Source organism: Microcaecilia unicolor, chromosome 7 (assembly GCF_901765095.1).
Source record: "Microcaecilia unicolor chromosome 7, aMicUni1.1, whole genome shotgun sequence".
Lineage (NCBI taxonomy): Eukaryota > Metazoa > Chordata > Amphibia > Gymnophiona > Siphonopidae > Microcaecilia > Microcaecilia unicolor.
Genome location: NC_044037.1, coordinates 303,628,257 through 303,646,892, shown reverse-complemented (window position 1 = coordinate 303,646,892; position 18,636 = coordinate 303,628,257). Strand labels below are relative to the sequence as shown.

General features: G+C 42.7%; 1 protein-coding gene across 6 annotated transcripts in view; it reads left to right on the top strand.

Annotated features, from left to right (window-relative positions):
- Window positions 1-18,636, top strand: part of USP37 (ubiquitin specific peptidase 37) — a 252,593-nt gene that overhangs the window by 38,336 nt on the left and 195,621 nt on the right. For all 6 annotated transcript variants that reach the window (XM_030208853.1, XM_030208852.1, XM_030208855.1 and 3 more), the window contains 3 exons: window positions 2,355-2,526; window positions 3,980-4,074; window positions 16,526-16,701. In XM_030208853.1, coding sequence (XP_030064713.1) covers window positions 2,355-2,526; window positions 3,980-4,074; window positions 16,526-16,701 — 443 coding nt within the window. The remainder of the gene's footprint in view (window positions 1-2,354; window positions 2,527-3,979; window positions 4,075-16,525; window positions 16,702-18,636) is intronic.

Genomic DNA, 18,636 nt, shown 5'->3' with positions numbered 1-18,636 from the left:
ACTTTCTTCTTGCTTATCTTCAGGCAGTGGATCCTGACCTTGTTGCTATCATTCTGCTTCCTGCAGGCTCCTGCTCAGCTGTGCACATGTGCAAACAGAATTATGCGAGGACAGATGGGCTTATCCCTCCTATTGCTAGAGCAAGACATGCCTAAAAAAAAATTCAGTCCTCAGGAAAACAAGGAAATGGAAAGATAGGCAAAGAAGAGACAAAACTAAAATGTAGAGGAGAAATAAGGGCTCAATATAGAAATAGGAACATATTATATGCAAGTGGGTTGGGCAGGATTATGCCTGTGTTAGGTGTTTTCCCTCCCTCCCCCCCCCCCATAAGATAAATACATTTTAAGCTAACACTTGTATGTTGATACTAAGTTCTTGGAATTTGTGAAGATCAACCCTGATTGGAGGCAAATCAGGTAGACTGAATAGGCATTAGGGGTTAGGGGAGAGGCTTCAGTGTTTTGTTTATTAGATTCTTGATATACCACTTCTTTGAACAATTTGTACGCCAGTACTTTCCATTAGAAAATCCAAAGGAATGGAAGGGAGTTGTACTGAATGCCTATAGTTTATCTCTTCTCTCAAGTATATATTCAGTCAGCTTAAACCCAAGTATTCCAGTACCAGAAAAGACTGCAAATACATACTCCAAATGTTCTCTTTAATACAGTTGGTCACGTAGTAAGGAAAAATACACAGTGATTTGTGGTGAAATAAGGGGTCTGTCATTACAGTTTGAGTCTGTTCTGTGACCAGCTCTTCTGATACAGACCAAGAGGGGGGCTGGGTGGAGGACAGCTGGACACTGGTGATAATGGGTAAATACTTAAGGGATGAAAAATCACCATAAAATGCTAAGGCTTGGAAAATAAGCAGTAGGATTACTGCCTCAACCTGGAGAGATTGTGGTCTCTCAACAAGCTGGCCCCTAACAGAGCTGCCTGGCTTTTCTTCAAGAGAGCTACCCATGCAGACAGGCATTTCGTGGGAGGGTGGAAAATCTGCTCCCTCTAGAGTGCATAGGGCAGCCAAGCAAACCCAAAAGATTTCATAAGGCACTGGGAACAGTACAGGTGCTCAGAGAGGACCCATCATCTAAAGACTACAGAAGTGCAGGGACCTGGTCCACATACACAGCTTAATAAATATACAGACATGTAATGGGGGCAGAACAGGGGAAGATTCTCCATTAGGCTAAAACCTCTCCCGCCCCTTTTTATTCCTTAGTAGAGTCATTTTACTGCATTGCTTTAGACTTCTTGTCTCACCGTTACTATTTGTTTTGAGACCTCTAACTTTCCTGTCACTTGTTGAGATCCTAGTTGGCTTGTGATGGCTATTCTCAGCATTACCATAGTACTTGCATTAGTTGCTTATCTGTTGGACCCTCAGCAAATTCAGTTCCATAGCTGTGGCCACCGCCAGGGTAGTTGCTAGGCAAAATGACACACTGATAAAGGGTGCCCCCTTCATGCTTATGTGCGTGGACTCATAAGTTGACTCGGAAGTGTAATATGGTACCCACTTTTTATAACAAACCTGACCCATTGCTCTTGACATTGGTTATGGCTTGAAATGAGGATGCAGTCTGGTCTGTGGTAAGTGAAAATCTGGTAGTTAAGAGAGTGAGAAAAAGCAGAAAGATGCATAATAATTTCTGTAGACTCCACATGTATCTGGAAACATTTACATTATTCTTATGGTGTTGCCCTGAAATCAGCATGGGATTGGGGGGGGGGGGGGACTTTTGTTTTTCCTCCACTCCCAAGTGTCTACTTTTTCTCTTAATATTGTGTCCAGATAATAGTTTCAGATCTTTGATATTTGTGGTTTGATTCTCTGGCTCAGTGTTTTTCTTCTCTCCCCCTTTTTTTTTCTCTGTTCTTGTCGCTCCCCATTTTTCTGTCCCACTAGTGTACTCTTTCCTATATCTTTTCTATTTCATTTCTCTTCCTCCTTTGACTGAATTCAGCAATGGGAATTTTAATTTTCTTTTTTTTCTGTCTGTCTTGTATCTTCTTTCTATCTATTGTCATACTACTATTTCTCCATTTCTTTCTACACTGTTTTATCTCTTTCTCCATTTTCTCTTATTTTTCCTACACTTGTGAAGACTCCATCCCCCTTCCTCCTACCTTATCACCATACCAAACCGAAATTACTTTCTTTTCATTCAATTTTTCCATAAAACATAGAGATCTCTGGCTCATTCAGGTTGGCTGGTGAAGGGCTATATCCTATTAGGATAGCTCTATGGAATTGAGTCTGATTTGTTCTGTCATTTAATCTTTCAAGACGGCAAAATAGACGTCAGTCTTCTTAATCTATTGTACCATAATGTTTTTGTGCAGCTAAACCATAATATTAAAAATGTGGTTCTACGGCCTAGTGGAATGAAACAGAGTCGTTTGATGCTAACTTTGAAGGATACCAGCAGCTTGACTATTGATAAGATACCATGCAGTGATGCAGATGAATTGAGCCAGTATCTGCATGCAGTGTGTCAAGACAGGAATCAAACAGGTAAGCACTCTAAAAAGGAACCAGAACACGTCTAATTCAAGATAAGTTTATTCTGTTGATAACATATTCAAATAAGGCACATGGGCACAGTACCTCATTAATGAACTTCACAGAAATGATAAAAGGTTAATAGTAAGTTTGTGTTACTGGACATATATAGTGCTATTCATACACAAGAGATGGTCTCTGCTCCATGGAGCTTACAATCATATCTAAGACAGACAAACAGAACAAGAGATTTAGGGAGTTTGATTTATTATGGCAAATAGTTAAATGACAGCATGAGGATGAACAAGAGAATAAGGGATAAGTTTCAAAGCACCCTCAAAAACATCTGGGTCAGATCAAGGTTCATTGAGCCTGACAGTGACCAATCCAGGTCACAAGTACCAGGCTCACAATAAAAAGATCTGTTTCTCATACTTTATCTACCTGGCTAATAATTTTTTATAGTCTTCTCCAGGAACTTGTTCATCTCGTTTGAATCCTATTATGTTGGTTGCCTTGACCACATCCTCTTTCAACAGTTTCCACGACGTAATTATGTATTTGTGGGGGGGGGGGGGGGGGGGGAGAGAACTTTCAACCATTTATTCCTCAGCAACCCTCCAGACTTGTCAAGATGCTTGGGTTATGCACTCCTACCAGCAGAGGGAGACTGAGAAAAACTGAGCTTTGAACACTGTATATATAACCTCAGACCCCCAACTAGCCAGTATTTTCTCAGTCTCCAGCAGAGGGTAGATTTGCAGTCTGACTGGTCTGGTAGGCCTTGGGGTTTTCTTGGGGCTTTTGATAATAAAAAAAAAATGTTTTGAAACCTGTACGTGGTTACCTTGTGCTTCGGGGATTTGGGTCCAGTGGGGCCTGGAATGGGGTGTCACCCGGGTTGCCGGGTCCCTCCCCCTGTGCTGCCCTTCGGTCTGGTCAGCCTTGTGCCTCGGCTCCCGTGTCAGGGCGGGAGCCTTGAGTGCCTCCTCAGCCACTAGCAGCCGGGCTCTAGTAAGCTTGTTGAAGGGGAAAAAAAAGCTATGTTTTTATGGGTCTCCAAATATTCCTGTAATTGGTCAGCAACTATGGCCTCAACAATCTTTATTGTAGTAGGTAAATTTGCCACTGGCCGATAATTGCATCTATCCTAACTATCTAAAGCAGCATTCTTTAATAATGGGGATAAAATAATCTTACCCATCTGCTTCGTAAAAATCCCAGTCTGCAATGATTGATTCACTAAAAGAATCAACCATCATAAAATACAGTTTGGCATAGCTTTCAGCAAAGTTGCAGAACATGGATCTAAGATATAACAGCCCTTGGCAGAACGCTTCACATAGCGCTACAACTCCATGATGCTACTATACCTACTTTGTGTTTTACAGCTTTGGCCTAGTACATTCCTTCATCTTTTTAGCTGATTTTCTAGAGAGTGACTGCATTCACTTTTTTTCTACAGGGAAACCTCAAGGATCCGGCAGTTTTCAAGGAATATTAGGCAGCAGGACTCTACAGAAGGAAACGAACAGGCAACTATCAGTTATTAAAAATCAGGTGATTTGAGATTTACTGCACCTGCTATTGGGGAGAATTCAATGTCAGACAATTTAATTTGTAATTTTTGATACGTGATAAATGTAAATTACTTCAACCTACTCGTAGCGGTGATCAATAATTGGAAAGAAAAGTACGAGCACTTAATAAGTTGTTTTTTTTTGTTTTTTTTTTACATCAAGATAATTGGCTATGACTGGTATTCCTTTTGAATTCTTCAGTTTGTTTTTCTTCTTTACTTCATCTAACTTCTACCAGCAGTACTCATCATGTACATCACAAAATCTAGAATATCAACATTTTGGCAAATATGAGCCTCCTTCAGTTTTTCTCTATCAACATTTGGTCCAGGACTTAAGTGGTGGGCAGAGATACTGTGTGTTCATATATTTCTTAGAGGTCGACCGAATTTCAATTTCAGATTTGGTAATAAAACCAGCCTGAAATCTGGGCTGGCATTTTTGGCTGAAAACAAAATTTCCTGCCCCCCTTCTCAATCTGCCTGACAACCTATAGGCTCTCCCAAGGCCTACTTTAAGAAGCCCTAGTGGTCTAGTGGCCTCTTCGGGAGCAGGAACAAACCCCACTTGTTCCTGCCTGGTACTGCTACTCAGGAAAAGGCTGCTGAGACTTCCCATGACAGCCTTGCTAGGCTGCCACAGGAGATCCCGGCAGCCGTTTTGAGATTGGAACCAGTATGGGCAGGAGACTCTCACTCCTGCCCGTGCTGGCTCCAATCTCAAAATTGCTGCCGGGATCTCCATTGGCAGTCTCGCAAGACTGCCACTGAAAGTCATGGAGGCCATTTTGACCTGGAGCCAGGCGTGCGCCTGAGTGAGTGGGAATGCTCCTGTGCCCACTACCCACCAATGACAGTGACAAGGTAGATCCAGGAGGGGGTCCACAGGAGGGGTGGGCTCAGGAGGAGGGCCATGGGTGGGAATGGAAGCTTTTTCAGTTTTGATTTCTGCTGAAACCAAGCGGACAATTTCAGTCATAGTAACATAGTAGATGATGGCAGAAAAAGACCTGCATGGTCCATCTAGTCCGCCCAAGATAAATATGTGTATACCTTACCTTGAATTTGTACCTGTCTTTTTCAGGGCACAGACCGTATAAGTCTGCCCAGCAGTATTTCCCGCCTCCCAACCACCAACCCTTCTTCCCCCCACCTGCTCCGCCACCCAATTTCAGCTAAGCTTCTGAGGATCCATTCCTTCTGCACAGGATTCCTTTATGCATATCCCACGCATGTTTGAATTCCGTTACCGTTTTCATCTCCACCACCTCCCGCGGGAGGGCATTCCAAGCGTCCACCACCCTCTCCGTGAAAAAATACTTCCTGACATCTTTTCTGAGTCTGCCCCCCTTCAATCTCATTTCATGTCCTCTCGTTCTACCGCCTTCCCATATCCGGAAAAGATTCGTTTGCGGATTAATATCTTTCAAATATTTGAACGTCTGTATCATATCCCCCCTGTTCCTCCTTTCCTCCAGGGTATACATGTTCAGGTCAGCAAGTCTCTCTTCATACGTCTTGGAACGCAAATCCCATACCATCCTCGTAGCTTTTCTTTGCACCGCTTCCATTTTTTTAACATCCTTCGCAAGGTATGGCCTCCAAAACTGAACACAATACTCCAGGTGGGGCCTCACCAACGTCTTATAGTCGGATTTAGTTTTGTCAGAAACTGAGGGTCCTGGTTTTGATCGGGCTCTAATATTTTTTATTGAATTAATATGAACTTCAGCATACCAATTTCCATTTTTTTTTTTTAAATCATTTATTTATAATTTTTCATTTTACAAGGGTCACTTGCAAGCAGTAATACAGAGATGACTGTACAATAATACAATATTAGAAGAAAACAATCTCAACTAGATAGATTATATGCAATCTTTCTCTTTCTTAGACCACAAAGTAAATAGGGAGAGTGAAACAAGACAAGGAGATCAATTAAACAACAGTAAACAAAGAAAATGTGGTATTAACCTGATTATCCCTGGTTATTATTTATCTACATCATTATTCCACATTGATCATCTGGTTGCTTCAAACCCAAGACGGTGTATAGTCAATTTCATTGGAAACCTACTTATTGTCCAATATTAGTGGAAATAATACAGCTAACTTCATTTTTTTCTCTTTTAAAACCAGAATTTATTTAACAATACAAACACTTGAATCTCTAAACCAATTCCCACTGATTAAGGTAATCCCAGTTTCACATGCTTCACTCCTTTTGAATTAATATACTAAGAGGAATCATTTCAGAGGAAAAAAAACTTTAGGAGTCATACCCGGAACTCTGGGAAAACAACAATCTCGATATTAATCATCTGTAATAATATTCATTTTGTTCAAAATTTTCTGGTATATTAACATTTTCAAAATCTTAACCATTTCCTATTCCTGTAGAACTTCATTTGCTGTATCAATTTTTCATTCTCCAAGGATTCGATTAGATTATCCATGTGGCTCACTAATAAGATTATATCTGAAGCAAAATTATTTACTACCACCGTTAGGTCCTGGAGCGCCTTCCAGATGATATTCAATGTAACTTCCACGGGAGCCAAAAACTCAAAGCTGATAGCTCTTACGGGTTTAGGAGTGGCACCGCCGACACGGGTTCAGCTGTAAATGACTTCCGTTTCAGCATACACTCCTAACTCACTCCTGCAATCCTTTGGGCATGGTGGTTAAATGATTTGAGAGCGATGAAGTTGTTTCCAGGTCCAAGAGCATTGACGCTCCTTCGCTGATGCTAATCAAAGGACTCATCAACCCAGTCATCTGTGGGCAGCTCGTCACGCAGCGGTCCCACACTTGCTGCATAGGGGACAAAACGCTGGCCATCGGCGGCTGACCCCCCCATTGTCCCCTTCCTCTCAGTTAAAGCAACTGCAAATGCAAAGAGGAAACTTCAAGTAAACAAAGACAGAACTTCAGAGGACAGCTGGGCCGGTGAGCGTACGAGCCTCAGGTCACCATCTTTCCACTCTCCCTAGTTTGGGACACTCTTTGGTTTCTCCTCAGAGGCCTGACTGATATGGGTAACCCTTCAGCATAGCCCCCTGAGTCATTGAAACACGGAAGCCCCTCCACCACTACAAGGTGGTGTCCTTTCGGAGGGGAGTTTCCATTTAATGAATATAACATTCAGTTTGATATGCCACACTCTTATTTATTTTCAGTGCTCGATATACCACAAGTGATCCCTGAGGAGACTATGCGGTTTACAATTACTATTACAGGGGTTTTGCACTGTCCCTAATGGACTCGCAATCTAAGTCATATATGGTATCTGGGGCAATGGAGAGCTAAATGACTTGCACAGGGTCACACACAGCAGAAATCAAACCCGGTTCCCCATGTCTGCAACCCACTGCACTAACTACTAGGCCACTCCACTTATGTATTGTGTGCCCCTCACGTAATTGATGAAGATCTCATAGCTGCAAACTGTGAGCCCTTTCTGAAGCCATAGAAAGAGAGCAAGCACCGTAGAGTAAATGGTGAGAAATAAGTCCATAGTAGTTACAGGAGCCCTTTGGGAGACAGTGAGAGGATCAACAGGTAACGAGAGACTGGAAAGAGTGTCTGTGAAATATCTCTGAAACAAGTACAGTAGTCATCCAGTTGAGGCCAGTGCTGTAGGTAGGTGCCTGCATTTTATCCAGGTGCTAGAACTTCCTGCGGCAGAGGTGGTTAGCTCTCACAGCGTGTCAGGAAATGCCAACATTTTGCCAGCTTTTAGTGCCATGGAGGACTGTCCCTCTGCCGTCCTTTCCCAGTCAGTGGAGCATTCAAAAGTAGGGCTACCAGAACAGTTGGGGCTCCAGGAGAGAGGTTTCCCTCCTGAGTTTGTTATTCAGATGTATTGGACATTTTTATTACAAGTCGGGTACTGCCTTGGCCCCTTCATCAGTACTTTTACCTAAGCCAGTAGCTCCTGCTAAGAGGGCTCGGTTGTGCTGGGACCTACAGGAGGACCAGATTTCTGAGCCACAATTGGACATGCCCTCTCTGGAAGAGGTGGATATGTTAGGGGAACAGCAGTTGGAGGACCCCGGTTCTGCTGATCCAGGGGCGGAATCTTTCCTTCCTTGGGAAGATCCTTCAGTTGTTAGGATTTTCCACAAAGAAGATCTGTAGGAGCTCATTTTGTTGGTGTCGACCACCTTACATTTTGAGGATGAGCAGCCCACGGTCCTAGAAGGCTGTAAGGTGAATCTGCTTGTTAAAGACATTAAGACGTCCTGGGAAAACTTTCCCTATGCACCAGGATATTAGGGATATTATTTAGGCTCAATGGGATGTCCCAGATTCTCCTTTTCGTCCGGCTAGATCACTGGTTCGCCTTTTTCCGGTTCCAGATGCAGACAAGTCCCTTCTTAAAATTCCAGTGGTGGATTCGGTAGTGTCGGCAGTAACTAAGCGCAGTACGGTTTCGGTTGATGGAGGCACAGCCCTTAGGGATGTTCAGGATCATTCGGTAGAGGCTCTCTTAAAAAGTAGTTTTGACGTTGCTTCCTTAGCAGTACAGGCAGCCATTTGTGGTTCCTTGGTAGCTAGAGCATGCTTCCAGTGGGCTGAAAGGGTCTTGGACAGAGCTTCCGATGATGTGGCCTCTATAGACGTAGAGGTAGCTAAAATTGAAATGGGCTCTGCCTTTTTAGCGCATGCTTTATACGATTTCTCAGGGCCTCTTCTAAGTCTATGGCCTTGGGGGTTGCAGCGCGCCGTTCTCTTTGGCTGAGAGGTTGTTTGGCAGATGCTGCTGCTAAGTCTAAGCTAAATAAGTTTCCGTTTAAAGGCGCCTTCTTGTTTGGGGACAAGTTGGATAAGTTGGTCCGTAGTTTGGGAGATACGAAAGTCCTTCGTCTTTCGGAAGACCAACCTAGAGCTTCTCCTCATAGCTGTGCTCTTAGCTGCAGGTGAGGATGGGATTTCCGCCGCTTTCGATCAGGTAGAGGAATTTGGACTCGAGGTCTAATTTTTTTATTTTTTTTTATTTTTCCAGAGAACTCCAGTCATTTTGAGGGTCCCGCAAAGGCGGTAGTGAGCCCGGCACTTCTTTCTAGTCCACAGCCTGTCCCGCCCAATGAAGGTGTGTGGGTCCTCCTTGGTTCCTGTGGGAACTCGTTTAACACAGTTTTATTGGAGGTGGGCCCAGATTACTACAGATCAGTGGGTGTTAGAGGTTATTCGAGACGAGGTATGACTTAGAGTTTGCGAGACCTCTTTTAGATGCCTTTTTGGAGTCTCCCTGCCGTTCTCGTCTCATGGCAGGAGCGGTCCAGGACACTATTTAGGCTTCTGTAGCTTCAGGCTACTTGTCCGGTTCCTCCTTTGGAAGTCAGGCAAGGCCATTATTCCATTTACTTCGTAGTTCCGAAGAAGGAGGGGTCCTTTCGCCCAATCTTGGATCTCAAGGCGGTCAATTGAATGCTCAAGGTCATCAGTTTTCGGATGGAAACCCTTCTATAGGTGATAGTTGCCGTTAGGTCGGGAGAGTATTTGACAGTGCTGGATTTGACAGTGGCCTATCTCCATATTCCGATTCACCACATGCACCAGTGATTTCTTCGTTTTGCAGTCCTAGGCCAGCATTTTCAATTTTTGGGTGCTTCCGTTTGTCCTAGCTATAGCGGCTCGTACGTTTACCAAAGTCATGGTAGTCATGGCAGTGGCCCTCAGAAGGAAGGTATTCTGGTTCATCCCTGTTTAGACGACTGGTTGATACGAGCAAAGTCGTACCAGGAGAGTTTGCAGGTCATGGATCAGGTGGTCCAGTTCTGTAGTCCCTAGGTTGGGTGGTCAGCTCCGCCAAGAGTCGCCTGGTGCCTTCTCATTCCCTAGAGTACTTGGGAGTGTTGCTCGATACAGCACGAGGTCTGAGTTTTCTTCCTCAGAGCAGAATTCTCAAGTTGTAGGTTCAGATTTCAGGCTTTATTGCAAAGTCATGTTCCCTGCGCTCGGGACTACCTGCAAGTGATGGGATCTATATCAGCAGCAATAGAGGTGGTGCCTTGGGCCAGGGCACACATGAGGTCTCTCTAGTCTTCCCTCCTGTCCCGGTGGTCTCCTCAAATGGACTCCCTACAGGTGAGAGTGCCTCTACAGACTCTGGAGCGCAGCAGCCTATTCTGGTGGCTGTGCACAGCCAACTTGACCAAGGGGATGCTGCTGGATCCGCCTCAGTGGACAGTGGTAACTACAGATGCCAGTTTCAAGGGCTGGGGAGTCCACTGCCTGGAGAGGTTTGCACAAGGTCTTTGGTCTCCCCAGGAGGCGTCCTTATTGATCAATCTCTTGGAAACCAGGGCTATTCGGTTAGTTATGTAGGCTTTTCTTATCTGCTAAAAGGCGAGGCGGTATGCATTCTTTCAGACAACGCAACAGCGATAGCGTATGTCAATTGACAAGGAGGAACAAGGAGTCAACTGTTACAGCAGAAAGCGTCAATGCTTATGGTATGGGCAGAACTTCATCTAGCCGCCCTCTCTGCGTCTCTTGTAGCCGGAGTGGAGAACGTTTATGCGGATTTCCTCATTCGGTGGGGACTTCTAATCATGGATCTCTTAGCCACAAGTCTAAACACAAAGGTGCCTCGCTTCAGTCGCATAAAGGATCCAGAAGCTGAGGGAGTTGATCTTCTTCTTGAGCCGTGTCCTTCGGGACTTCTCTATGCATTTCCTCCGTGGCCTTTTCTGGGAAGGCTTATCCAGAGAATCGAGGCACACGGAGGTCCAGTGATCTTAGTAGCTCCAGCTTGACCTTGCAGACGGTGGTTTGCAGATCTCATGCTCCTTTGGGCTGCTCCTCTCCGGTTTCCAGAGAATCCCCACCTTCTGGTTCAAGGGCTGATGATTCATCCAGACCCAGCTTGGTTTTGGCCTGGCTCTTGAACATGCACGGTTGATGAAGAAGGGTTACTCTTCTAAGGTAATTTCCACCATGCTTTGTTCGCGTCATCGGTCGACGTCTCTGAATTATATTAGGACTTGGTGAATTTTTGAGGCATGGTGCGCTAATTGGGGCATTTCTCCCTTGCAGGCTTCCACTCCGGAGTTTTTGCAACTTAGCTTTGATAAAGGCTTGGATCTAGCTTCTCTTAAAAGTGCAAGTTGTGGCTTTGTCTCACTTTTGGGGGCATGTACAGAGCAAGTCATCCGGATATTTCTCATTTTTTGAAGAGTAGGTCTCCTTTGTCCTTCGTCTAGGGCTATCTTTCCGGCCTGGGATCTTAATATGGTTCTGTCAGGCCTTTCTAGGTCTCACTTTGAGCCTTTATCATCTTGTTCTCTTAAGGATTTGATGCTTAAGACTGTGTTTTTGGTAGCCATTGCCTCAGCTAGACGAGTGTCAAAATTGCAAACTTTTTCTTGTAAGTCACCATTTTTGGAGCTTTCTAAAGAGCGTGTGGTGGTGCATCCCGTTCCTTCCTTTCTTCCTAAGGACGTATCGCGTTTTCATGCCTCTGTCTGTAGTTTTGCCTGTCTTAGGTTCTTCCTGTGGGTCGGAAGACCAGTGCAGGTTGCAGACTTCTGATGTCAGGAGAATTCTTAAGCACTATCTAAAGGTTACGGAGGTATTCGACGTTCAGACCATCTGTTTCTACATTGGTGGCATTGCAAAACAAAAACATATCAGTGTTGTAGAGCACAATTTTCTCTTTCAGATGATACTGTTCACAAGCTGTTCAGGCAGACTCTTTTTTTAAATAATTGGCTTTGAACTTTGGTACATTTTACCATTTGCGCTGACAGTGCCAACTTTGAAGAGGTCCTGCAGGGTGGTTATAGATGCTGGTTAGTTGGAAATCTGGCAGTATTATGTCCAGCACAAGCATAATGCTTGTTCAAAATTTCAAGTCCGTATCTTTGTTTGCATGGAAGTTGTTGCGGTCTGAATATTGGTCCTAATATGTTCCAATGAGTCGCGACCAATTTTGATGCACACTTTGAGTCAACTTGTTTGACTGGATTTTGCATCCATAATGTTAAAATGTATTTCATTGGAATTAGCATAAAAAACTGTACATGATTTGAATTTTTTAGCCATTCTTATAAATGTGTTTGGATTTTATTAGACCCCAAAAAATGGCATTTTGGTAAATGTCGCGCACTCATGGACTGACAACCTTTCAGAAAAGGGGGTCTAGATCTGCAACTATTGCAGTTAGAGACCTCAAATTTTGGGAAACTTTTTGTTTAACACCTGACTCGCGCAACAGATAAAATTTGAACAAAATTGGAGACATGATGGTGGGAAGGTTTAGACCACTTGGCATGAATGACCCTCTAATATATTTATTTTATTTTAGTTACATTTGTACCCCGCGCTTTCCCACTCATGGCAGGCTCAATGCGGCTTACATATACAGGTACTTATTTGTACCTGGGGCAATGGAGGGTTAAGTGACTTGCCCAGAGTCACAAGGAGCTGTGCCTGAAGTGGGAATCGAACTCAGTTCCCCAGGACCAGAGTCCACCACCCTAACCACTAGATCAGCGCTGCGTATGCCTTGTAGCGCTATAGAAATGCTAAATAGTAGTAGTAGTAGATCACTCCTCTACTGCTAAAAACATAACTGCTGTAAAAAACAAAGAATTTATTTACACGAAGAATAAGAACTATTTGCAAGAATAAAGCAAATGAGCGAAGACAGAAATATCTAGAATATAATAGTAATGTATGAACTTTAGAATATCATAGAATAAAAGTAAAATATCAGTTCTTTAAATGGAATTAAAACCATTCAGATATTGTAATGAACGTCCTTCCCTGAGACACAAAATGAGTACCCTACCTGTTTGCCCTTTCCTCCCCTCCCCCCCCCCCCCCCCCCCCCAAAAGTGATTACAGAAGTTGTCTTATATAACTTTTTATTCAGAGACATAAGTCTCTTCTTCCTTGGGAATGGCTGCAGATGGTCGTCACAGACCAGTACGTAAGTGTGAACTATTGCCATACTGGGACAGATCGAAGGTCCATCATGCCCAGCATCCTGTTTCCAACAGTGGCTGATCCCAAAACACTACAATACATTTTACGCTGCTTATTCTAGATTTTCCCCAAGTTCATTTTAATAATGGTCTATGGACTTTTCCTTTAGAAAGCCAGACAAACCTTTTTTTAAACCCCACTAACCTAACTGCTTTTACTACATTCTCTGGCAATGAATTCCAGAGGTGCAATTACGCGTTGAGTGAGGAAATATTTTCTCTGATTTGTTTTAAATTTACTACTTTGTAGTTTCATTGCATGCCCCCTAGTCCAAGTATTTTTGGAAAGAGTAAACAAGGAATTCACGTCTACCCATTCCACTCCACTCATTTTATAGACCTCTATCATATCTCCCCTCAGATATCTTTTCTCCAAGCCGAGGAGCCCTAGCCGCTTTAGCCTTTCTGAAGTCGTACCATCCCCTTTATCATTTTTTTCGCCCTCTGTACCTTTTCTAATTCTACTATATCTTTTTTGAGATGCGGTGACCGGAATTGAACACACTATTCGAGGTGCGGTTGCACCATGGAGCGATTCAAAGGCATTACAGTATTCTCATTTTTGTTTTCCATTCCTTTCCTAATAACATTCTATTTGCTTTCTTAGCCGCCGCCACACACTGAGCAGAGGGTTTCAACGTATCATCAATGATGAGGCCTAGATCCCTTTCCTGGTCGGTGACTCCTAATGTGGAACCTGGCATTACGTAGCTATAATTGGAGAAATAGTAAATGAAGCTACAAAGTAATACATTTTAAATGAATTGGAGAAAAGTTTTCTTCACTCAACTTGTAATTTAAACTGTGGAACTCTTTTGCGAGAGAATGTAGTAAAAGCAGTTAGCTGGGTTTAAAATAGGTTTGGATGGCTTCCTAAAGGAAAAGTCCATAGACCAGTATTAAAGTGGACTTGGGGAAAATCCACTGCTTATTTTTAGGATAAGCAGCATAAAATGTATTGTACTTTTTGGGGGATCTTGCCAGGTACTTGTGACCTGGATTGGCCACTGTTGGAAACAGGATGCTGTGCTTCATGGACCTTTGGTCTGTCCCAGTATGGCAGTACTTATGTACTTATATATGTACTTATGTCTCTGTCCATTTCCTCCGACTGTGAAGGTGACCTATATATTACTCCGATATAAATACATTTTCCTTTTCTTCTTTCCAGTTTAACCCACAGTGCTTCTTCTGTACCACACGAGTCCTGCAGTTCTGTCTCTTTAATATCATTCTTAGCATATAATGCCACTCCACCCTTTTTTAGTACTCTGTCCTTCCTGGGTAGATTATAGCCAGGCATAGCAATATTCCAGTCGTGGTTCTCCATGAACCACGTCTCTGTGATTGGCACTAAATCCAAGTCTGCTTCTATCATTGTAGTCTCTAGATCTAGAAGTTTGTTTCCCGTACTACGGGAATTGGTATACAAGGCTCTCCAGATGTTACACCTTTTTTCTTCTTCTATAGGCTCAGTCAATGTCCTACCTTCCCTGGGGTTATTTATGGCTTTGTGGCCTTTTTTTACCCATCCTCATCAATTTTAGTTTAAAGCCATTTTTAGTACTTTAGCCAGTCTGTTGCTGAAGACACTCCATCCCTTCCTTGAGAGATGGACACCATCACCGCTCAGTAGCTCTTGCAGCTACTCAGTAGCTCATTTTCTTCTGTACTCTGCTAAGACAACAGATGTACAGATCAGCACAGGACCCAAAGCAGTCCAAATTCCAAAGCAAGTCAAGTCAGAAACAACACAGTTTATACCTAATTGTGAATCCAGACTGCCCCAATTTGACTGCCCCTATCGGACCGACCGTTCACTTGTCTATTAGATTGTAAGCTCTTTGAGCATGGACTGTCTCTCTTTGTTAAATTGTACAGCGCTGCGTAACCCTAGTAGCGCTCTAGAAGTGTTAAGTAGTAGTAGTAGTGATTCACCTTTTGGGTTTAAAAAGCAAAACCATTTTCATGTAAGGGCTCGATAAATTAATTAAAGTTTAAAGCAAATGCCCTTAATACGTAGTACTTGATAGCAATAACGAAACAGTGATGGAATAGTCGCATAGCAAGCAGCCTGAGGCAGCAGATTTATTTTCTACTGAACATAGTTAACTTTTTTTGTATGAACTTGACGGCTAATAGTTTGCTAAACTGGACAGTGTTGTCACATTTAGACTTACGCTGGACAAAACTTCTGCATAAAGGAAGCCCTTCCCTCATTCAATACCTCTCTGTGAAAAAATAGTAATAAAAAAGGCAAGTGCATTTTTATAATATACCACTGCAATCCACAAAACAAAAGGAGCAAGTTCCCACATGCCATATTTTTCTTTTGATGTAGGCACAGGAAAAAAATTGTAAATGCTCCCAGGTTTCAACCTAATTCATGTGTTTAATATGGGATATAAATGTTATAAATAAGCAAATAGAAACTCTGAATGTTGAGCACCTGATTCTCATAACATGATGTTTATTTTAGTGGCCCTTTACCAGGAGGAAAAAAAATCTCTGCATAAATATAACAGTGCTAGGGTGTCCTATAACCAGCCCCTCCAAATGTCACACTGATTAAGTGAGATTAAATAAAAATGCCACCAACATTAAAGAACGATAACATGGATGCAGCACTCATAGGTTTGCTTGCTTTGTTTTGAGTATATGGCGATGATGGCTGCGCAAGGAAGGGGAAACAGAGATTCACCTAATTGGCTTCAAATTTTTTTACATCATCCCAACTCCATCTACCCCCCCCCCCCCCTCCCCGGCCCTGGGTGCCCTCCTGGCACATACCTCAAGGCACCCTGGTGGTCTAGTGGCTTCTTCAGGGCAGGAAAGATCCCCACTCTTTCCTGCCAGCTGTTGCTGATCCTCTCGCTACCTCTGCTTTTTTTTTTTTTTTTTTAAATGGCTGCTGAGACTTCCAGTGGTGGTCTCGCACAACTTCCATGGAAGTCTTGCAAGGCCGCTGCTGGAATTTCGGCTGCCATTTTAATGTGGAGAAAGTGAGAGGATCAGCGGCAGCTGCAGGAAAGTGTGGGGATTTTTCCTGTTCCGAAGAAGCCATGACCACCAAGGGTACCTTGAGGTATGTGCTCGGATGGCACCCTATGGCTCCGAGGAGGGAATGCAGTTCCGTGGGGATCCCAAAGGCCTGGGTCCATCCCCGCAGGATCTCCGCAGACCTGGAGGGGATCCCCACAGGATTCCTGCTCCTGTGTAGTTGTCTAATGCATAGTACAGTTAAATGATGGATGTGGAAGGTGAGAGAAAACAAAGACAGAATGATCAAATCTAATTGCATCCAGTCCTTGGAGCAGGCCCTGAGCTGGGAATTAAATCCAGCTCGAGTGTAGTGCATAGAAAAGTATGCATTCCAGAATGGGTTTTCAAGATATAGGTAATATCTTTAAGCAAGTCTTCTTTTGTGTGTTTTTAGGCACCTTCCAGAAAAGTGATCTTTGAGAATAAAGATGAAACACCAGTTCGGAAGCCATTAGGTAGTGCAGACAGGACTCCAGTTAAAACTTCTCCAGGAAATACAGCCTCTGGGACTAGGGGAAACGTTTCGCCCACCAGTCTATCCCCTCTCCGAATGGGATTACTGGAGAACAGGTATGAATTAATGTTTTAAATATGCAGTTATTAAATGTGAGCTTGCACTGGCTAGATGCAGATGACTTATTAATAAATGAAACTAAACATTTTCTGAGGTTCTCCTTGTGGGATCCATATTTGTTGCTAGTGAGATGAACGTTCCTAATATATCCTTGTGGGATGAGGAAACCAAGCATTCTAATTTTAGGAACTGTAACCCTGAATTATATGGTAACAGAGAAAAGATGGTTTAACTTGTAGGTCAGTGAGCCTTACTTTAGTGGTTAGAAAAGCAGTGGAGACACTGCTGAAAGAAAGGATAGTGAAGTTGCTAGATCATAGACAACATGTTTTACAGAAGGAAGATCATGCCAAACAAATCTGAATCTTTGTCTGGGTGACCAGAGAACTGGATCAAGGACATGAGCTAGATGTAATCTTGGATTTCAGCAGAACCTTTGATGCGGTTCCTCTTAGAAGGCTCGTTAATAAACTAGCATCCTGAAATCAGGATGAAAGAAGGTGAACTGGATTAAAAACTGGTTGATTGGCAGACAACAGAGGGTGATAGTAAATAGAATTCACTCAGCCTAAATAAGGTGAGTAGTGGAATGCATCAAGGATCAGTCCTACGGCTGATATATATATGTATTTTTTTCCCAGTATATTTGTGACTGACATAGTTGGAGGGTTAGGACAAGGGTTCTCAACCCAGTCCTTGGGACTCACTGAACCAGTCTGTTGAATAGCATTGCAGTTGGGGGATAAGGTGTCAGAGGCTTCCTGGTATCACTATCGTATAGAATAAAACAGGTGTGTTTTCAGGGAGTTGGAGTAAACCCTGTGGTGGTCCCTTGGGTCTTTTGTCTCCTTCACGTTATTAAATATCTTTTTGCATACTCTGAGAATTGAGCTTTTTTTAAAGGGCTTTTCAGTATACAGCTACATGGATGATGATTGTCGTTCCTGTTTTGTTTTGTTTTTTCTTTATCCCAGATTGTGCACATCTTAGTTCATGGATGGGAAGACATAACTTAAAGCTGACCTCAGAAAACTAAATTCTTATTGTTAGTTTACAAACCAGACCCTCTGGAGAAACAGAAACACATTGAGCCTGCAAATAGGTGGGAAAATGTGGGATACAAATGTAACAAATATAATTGGTAAATTGTACTATTCTTTGCAATCTACAACTAAACTATTGGGAGTTTACTTAGATTAAACTCTGTTATTTAACTTTTATATCTCAATGGTGATAAATTCTTTTTCCTTGTTGAGAAAGCAAAGGTGAGATCATACAATTTAGGTTGCTAGTTCAATCATTACTATTGTCGAAATTGGACTACTGCATTCTCTTACTACTTGGAGCCCCCAAAAATCAACTATGTAAACTATAATCTTTTCAAAATACAGCAGCACATTTAATTTTTTGATTGAAAAAACATGATCATATTTCACATGTATAGAATTACATTGGTTGCCAATAGAGGCAAGGGTTTTGTTTAAACTAGCCTGTATGTTGTTTAAACTTCTAATAGGGGAATGTCCAAGTTATATTTATTTATTTATTTATTTATTTATTGCATTTGTATCCCACATTTTCCCACCTTTTTGCGGGTTCAGTGTGGCTTACAATATGAGTTGAATGTTGGAAATACAATTTGTTACAGATAGTTATGGATTATATTATGCAGGGTTAAGCGAAACAATTGAGGTGTCGTTAAGGGATGTAATAATGGAACATAGGCATTGCAACTTTGGAAGGAAACAATGGGAGCCTAGGGGCGATAAAAAGGCATGAAGTCATATGGTATATAACTTTCTGTGAGTAAGGGTATGAGTGATGTGATAATACGGGAATGGGAGTTCTGAGGTGAATGTACGATGCATTAGTGAACAGTAATTGTGGACTTTATGTGTTTTGTTTCTTTCCGTAGACTTGTTCGAATAGAT